Raw genomic sequence first — 6,808 nt, 5'->3', positions numbered from 1 at the left:
CTAGTTCAGATTTTGTATGTCATCAAGCGGCCGCCTCAAAATTCGGTAGTTAACTTCACTGCTATTCAAAGTGCCTAGGAAAAATTTCTGAAAAAGTAAAATTATATTGCTGTTATTGCTTGTCATTTTAAGGAAAAACAGTGTTCATAGGAAATATGTGTGTATGTACCTGAAAACGAATTGATATCATCCACAATTCTTCTATGCCTGCATCGTTTTTGAACACCTTCATGTCGCTGACAAATTCTATTAGACTCGGATCTGCTGGCACTTCCAACACATTTGTTGCATTGAAAGTCGTATTAGTATTCCACATAGTCAACTGAATTGGATTGAATGTAACACAATAGAGATTATTCTGACTATCCATTGTTTCGGCTGCACATTCACTACTACGCTGGCCCAATGAACGGAATTCATCTTCCATTGCCCCCGAGTTGTTAGCCCAATTGGTACGATTGTTCAACACATTCAATGGCACTGCATATTCACTATTGCTGGCCAATGGATGGAAGTAGAGTTGACGTTGATCGGTGGCCAAACCAAATATGCCATCCATCAGCGTGAAGTTTTCACCAGCAATGGTGTGAGTGCCATAATCGGGATTTGGGTACATGAATTTATTCTCGGCACGCCAGGCGGTATTCTGCTCCGAGTCATAAATAACGAGACCGTGATACGAGACGTCAGCCTTGAATGATTTGTTTATAGAAACAAAGAAGATAAAAAATGTGTGTGAATAAAATTAAATTTCGCGAAGTATCAGCCAATGAATTATATTCAGTGTGTAAATCGCTAAACAATAAATTTTATGTTGATAATTTTAGTCCTAAAATAATATTAGATCAATATGTTATACTAAGTCTTACATTACTGGGGATCATTAATACTTCACTATATAAAGGAGAATTCCCAAAATCGTCGAAAGATTCAATGATAACGCCTATAGAAACAATTAAAGATTCAAACAAATGCGAGGAATTCAGGTCAATCAATGGATTGGAAACCTTAGAAAAACTGCTTGAGAAAGTTGTCAAAGAATTCCTTGAACAGTACGTGGAAAAAATAATTGTTTCAATCTGGTCTCAGAAAGAAATATTCATGCGAAACTGCAGTAGACTACCTAATAAACGAGTGGAAAAGTATTGAAAGGCAAATTAAAATTATGGCTATATTTTTGAGCCAAGGGAGCTTTCGAAATAATGACAGGGAAATATTGTCAGAGAAACTGCAAATGTATGCAATAAGAAATAATGAATTAAAATGGTTCAATTCCTATCGGACTCAAATAACCAAAATAAATGGATGCGCCTATGGATTTCGAAAAGTAGAAATTTGAGTTCCACAAAGGTTCATCCCAGGTGCTCTACTGTTTATTACATGAATGATATTGAAAATGTTTTAAAGCATTGCAAAATAGTAATGCACGCAGGCGACACTCTAATATTTGCAAAGGCAAAAACAGGAACTGAATGCAAAAGCAAACTAATGTAAGATATTCAACAAGTAAATCCTTGGTTCAAAGGTAATCAACTAAAATGAATCGATTCGAAAACAAAAATTATGGAAAGAAATATGAACAGTAAACTTGAATTAAAAATATTATATATGAAGCTGTTATTGAGAAGCTGGACCGTATGAAGTATTTAGTTGTCATTATAGACAAAAATATGGCATTTAATGAGCAAAAAAATTGGAAGCAAAATTGGCTTTCTTAAAAGGATACGAAGTAAGATCGACAATAACTGCCATAAATATTTATAATGTTATTATTAATATTTTTTATACTCTTTTGAATACTCTTCATCCAACCTGTATGCTTGTTGTAGCTTAACACAACCAAATATATTACAAAAATTGCAAAATAAAGGAATGAGATGCGTATTAAAATGTAACATCTACACACCTGTCAAAATAAGGCATGAAATGCTGAAATGGTTGAATATAACACAAAAACTGCTATAAAATACTTTAATGATAAGAATCAAGAATAATAATGTGGCATCTTATCTAACGGATAAAGGGTGCACAAGATTACCACCTTAAAAACCCCAATGATTTCAGAACAAATTTCAAGAGTACCACAGCGGCACAAAACTCGCTCTTTTATAAGAGATTCTCGCTATTTAACACCCTTCCAGAGAATATTATGAATGAGCATAATTTAAACATATTCAGAAGAATTTGCGTATACCATATTAAAACCTTATAAATCACATTGTCTAATCTGTATATGGAAAAACTTTTAAGTAAAAAATTGTAATAGAATAAAGAATAATAAAGTAAAATAGAGTATAAAAATACTAATAAAAATAAACCAATAATTGTAATAATAATAATAATAATAATAATAATAAGAGGTTAGTTAAAAGAAAAACTGGTCCCACTGTAGGTGAGCTTGCAATTCTTACGTACAATGTACACTTGAAAGTTCTGGCAGGTGCCGCTTGGAGGAGGATCATGCACCACAGCCAGTGGTGATATCGACGAACTAATGTATCTGTATTTAAATCGAATACCAGTAGTTGTGGCGGACAATTTTGAGTGAAGCCGACCATGCCCGTATCAAGGACCACCATCTGATTACACTCTGTTAACTGAGAGTACAGAAAAGGAAATATTAATAAATCTTTAAGAGACTTCTGTTCATTACTTTAACTTACCGCCACACGAAATACCGAAGTAATGTTATCACAATTACTTCCCTGAGCAGTATGCCATTCATAACTTGGATATGGATACAGAACAGGGCCATCTTCTGTATCATTCACAGTCGCCAGTGTGTATGGAATGCCTGTTTGGAATCTGGGGATCGTGACGAACACTCGTGTATCATTTTGTGCTGTAAGCGGAACGGATAGGTTCAGTGTTTCTTTTATTACTAATCAAAGTTTTTCAAAATTACTTACATTGACGATGTGGTGCCATACCGATTGGAAAACCATTATTGGGCACAAATTTGCCATTATTCAACGCCTCTTGACGATCTTCTTCAGTAGGAAATCCATAGTCGAGCTTTTTCCACTCAAATACGGTTTCTATATCGCGTTGCTCGATACTGATTATGACCTGTGGCGTTAAAGCCAATAATAGCAGAATAAATGATGTTCCCGTCCACATGTCGCGAGTAGCTGAGGAATGAGAATTGTAAATTTTTCTGATAAAAAAGAAAATAGATCAAATTGTCTTTTTTGTTTAAGTTGTTCCATTATAACAGCTTCTAAGGCAAATCATATTCGACGAAACTTGAAATTTAAATACGACCACCCTTTTGGGTGTTTGGCTGAGCTCCTTCTTCTATTTGTGGTGTGCGTCTTGATGTTGTTCCACAAATGGAGGACCTGCAGTTTCAAGCCGATTCCGAACGGCAGATATTTTTATGAGGAGCTTTTGCATGGCAGAAATGCACTCGGAGGTTGCCATTGCCTGCCAAGGGGCGACCGCTATTAGAAAAATGTTTTTATTAATTTTAGTTTCACCGAGATTCGAACCAACGTGCTCTCAAACTCATCTTCACTCATAAAATAAAGCATAGTATGTAAGCTGTATGTAAAATAAATAAAAGAAATGATTGAACAACAAATCAACTCCCACAGCTATTCTCCATACTCGGTGCCAATTTGGGTGGTACAAAAGAAGACTGATGCTTCATGAAAGGTAATAGGAGGGTCGTTGTTGACTTTCGAAAACTTAACACTGATACTATCGATGACCGGTATCCTATTCTAAATATGGATCAAATTCTCGAAAAAAGAAGAGTTATTTACAGTACACTCAACGAACATGAGTTGCACTATTCAACCACTGAGAAAGAGCTTTTGGCCATGGTATGGCCACTAAGTATTTTAAGTCTTATCTTTTTGGTAGAAAATTTGCACAGATTGAAGATTCGACTCAACGAGTATGATTTCGACGTAAAGTATACATATATCGTGTAAGCAAAATTATGTGGCAGACGCTCTATCTCTTATTAATAAAAGATAGTGTCATTTTAATGGAAAATCTGAGGCTAGCATAGATACTATTCATCCGGCCGATGAAGATTCTGTAAGCTTCATTAAGATCACAGAACGACCATTGAATATATTTAAAAATCAATTTAAATTAATTAGAGGTGATGCAAATTCTACTGCAATATTATCCGTCCGTTGTGTGAAAGTTTTATATTCTTTCGTTGTTTAAAATGGCCTGGCCAGGCCACCTATGAGAACACGTGCTTTATTTATAGGCTGTTACGAAAATTATGTCTGTAATCAATTTAAGTGTAATACCGATTAATAAAAAAACAGATTGATTAGTATTAAAAGAAGGTTCATTCTTCTTACTGTTTTTTTTTAAATTATTTGAAAAATTCAATTTATAAATAAATAAATAAAAATATAAAATTTTAAAAGTTGCTTATAAAGTTGACGTAGTTACTGCAGCTGGACATATGCTGCAAGTGTAGGTTTTGGTTTCTAAACCGTGAGTTAAGCACATTGCATCTTCGCAAATGTGGCAAGTAAAACGGGGTTTTCTTTTAAACTTATCCAGTTTGGTACATAGCTTGCACAATGGCCGGTACTGTGAGCTTAAGGGCTTTGATGCAGTTTTTTGTGCTGGGGCCGTCGAAGTTGTTGGTGGATCCTGTGAGAGATACATTATTTAAATTAATTATATATTTCAGTACGAATTCAGATGTTTGTATAAATACTTACATAAAACACATTGAACTTTTGCATTGCTATTTTAATTCCTGGTCTACCATATACCCTGGGATTTGCTGCACGTGTCTCCATAAGGGGGATTGTCAGTTGTTCTGCCAATTCTAATATAAAATCCTTTCGTTGGTCTGACTTCTTGCTTGGTCGCAAATGCTTGTATATAATATAAGAAGATAAGCCAGTAATGTCAAGCATATTAAAAAAAATGGCCAATGGCCAATGGCCACCGGTTTGTTGCGCGTTTGCAGCTCTAGCCAGAAAGCATTTTGTCCATTGTATCAACCCCAGACTTATTTTCATTGTAGTCTAAGACAGCTGCAGGTTTATATTTGTTTGAAGTTTCTGTGGCTTGCGTGTAATGTTGTGTCGACAATACTAGCACATATTTGTCTACTTTGGCAACGTATGATAACATAGATACATTTTCATCCAGGAAAGCAAACAAAGTCTGATATAGAGGTCGAAGCTTTTTATACGACCTTGTCTTTTTGTTCAGCGGAAAGCATAGAGGAACAGCTAATCCCTTCTGCATAAGAGACTTGGCCAATTCGAGTGATGTGAAAAAGTTATCGTAATACACCGTTCGGTCGGAATTACGATACCTCTCTACCAAATCCAGTACCACTCTTCCACCTTGGTTAATTTCTCGTTCTTCATGTGGTCGTTTTCCTGTGTAAATCTGTCCCTTAAGAGGGTAGTTTGTTGAAGAATCGCAGACCCACCAAATTTTTATTCCGTACTTTGCCGGCTTAGACGGATTATACTGCGTAAACCTAGTTCGACCACGGTATGGAAATAGTTGCTCATCTACTGTTATTGCTGCATTTGGAGTATATGCTTCTTGCAGATTGTGATTCATCAATGTCGTCCATTGGTGCAGATTTACTCAACAGCATACGTTCAGAACGAGTATTAGCTCCATCAAAATGAACAAACCGAAGCAACATTTTGAATCGATCTAACGACATTGTGGCATTATAAATATCAAAATGCCGAGAATGCCATGGATCCTTTGCTTGCATATTATTACAGTGGAACACACCAGAAAATAATAGCAATCCAAACCAAGCATACATTTCCATTTCGTCTGTGGGGTGACATTATGTCAGGAAAAATAGACACTGGATTTGGCAGAAATCGATGAGCAGGTCCCACTGGTCTGGTGCTGATACTGGTAAATCGGTTCCAATGGCGTGCTCTAGGTGCTGGCGGTTCCTTTTTCCAAAACATATTGTCAATCTTGCACTCGTAACATTGCTCTTTTTCACCTAGTAATCGATTCACTCCACTGGTAAGATTTGAGACACTATGCTCTGGTTCGATTACTTCATCCCATTCAACTTCATACATTTCTTCGTTTTCAGGCAATTCTTCTTCAACCCCCAGCTCATTCTCAATATCAGACACCTCTTCGTCATCAACAGGAACATAATCCTCATCATTATCGTCGTCGGTGACAAACGGATCATCTTCCTCATCTTCCGCTGCAATAAATATGCTCAACACTTCCTCGTGATGGCGCATTTGCTCACTTGATAGATGATTACTTCTTCTATCGATAGCTAATAGAGCCCTATCTACTTCGTTTGAAAGTGACATTTTTGTGAAAGAGAACCGTATTCACTCTTTCTTGTACTCTAATTAGTCAGAAGACCAAGTACGGTGCATGACTATACTAAAATTGCAGTGGTGGCCTGTGCAGGCCATTTACCATAACATATGAAGTTTTTGAGTAAAATGTATTTTTTTTTTCCATAATCACTTCACTGGAAATGGTTATAAAATTTTCAGAAGATTCATCTAACAGATCTGTATGGTATATTTTCGCCGTTTTTTGAAAACTTAACGAAACATAAAGATATACCCCTCTGAAATTCGGAATGGCCTGCGTAGGCCACATCGCACAACGGACGGTTAAACAAATTTTCCAATAACCTAACCGTACAAAGAACCAACCACCAATTATATTAAACACATTATTAAAACCTATTTACTAAAAAATAATGCAACAATATTTATGCCCAACGATAAGGACTTTTGTTTAATTTCAAGATGTTTATGAAACACTAACAGCAACCAGTTGTAACAAGTTTTATCGGTCTGCT

The 6,808-nt window shown here is 35.9% G+C and overlaps 1 protein-coding gene across 1 annotated transcript; it reads right to left on the bottom strand.

The window, feature by feature from the left end:
* Nucleotides 1–6,302, bottom strand: LOC128871641 (protein yellow-like). The gene is made up of 6 exons (XM_054113542.1): nucleotides 5,778–6,302; nucleotides 2,910–3,069; nucleotides 2,664–2,842; nucleotides 2,412–2,597; nucleotides 170–691; nucleotides 1–87 (listed from the first exon to the last, which is right to left on the bottom strand). Exons 1-6 carry the CDS (start codon nucleotides 6,300–6,302, stop codon nucleotides 1–3), a joined length of 1,659 nt encoding a protein of 552 aa, XP_053969517.1.
* Nucleotides 6,303–6,808: the final 506 nt, after the last annotated feature.

The sequence above is a fragment of the Anastrepha ludens genome, chromosome 2, assembly GCF_028408465.1.
Source record: "Anastrepha ludens isolate Willacy chromosome 2, idAnaLude1.1, whole genome shotgun sequence".
NCBI classification, from domain to species: domain Eukaryota; kingdom Metazoa; phylum Arthropoda; class Insecta; order Diptera; family Tephritidae; genus Anastrepha; species Anastrepha ludens.
The sequence above is the reverse complement of the archived record's forward strand: the minus strand, read 5'-3'. Positions and strand labels throughout refer to the sequence as shown.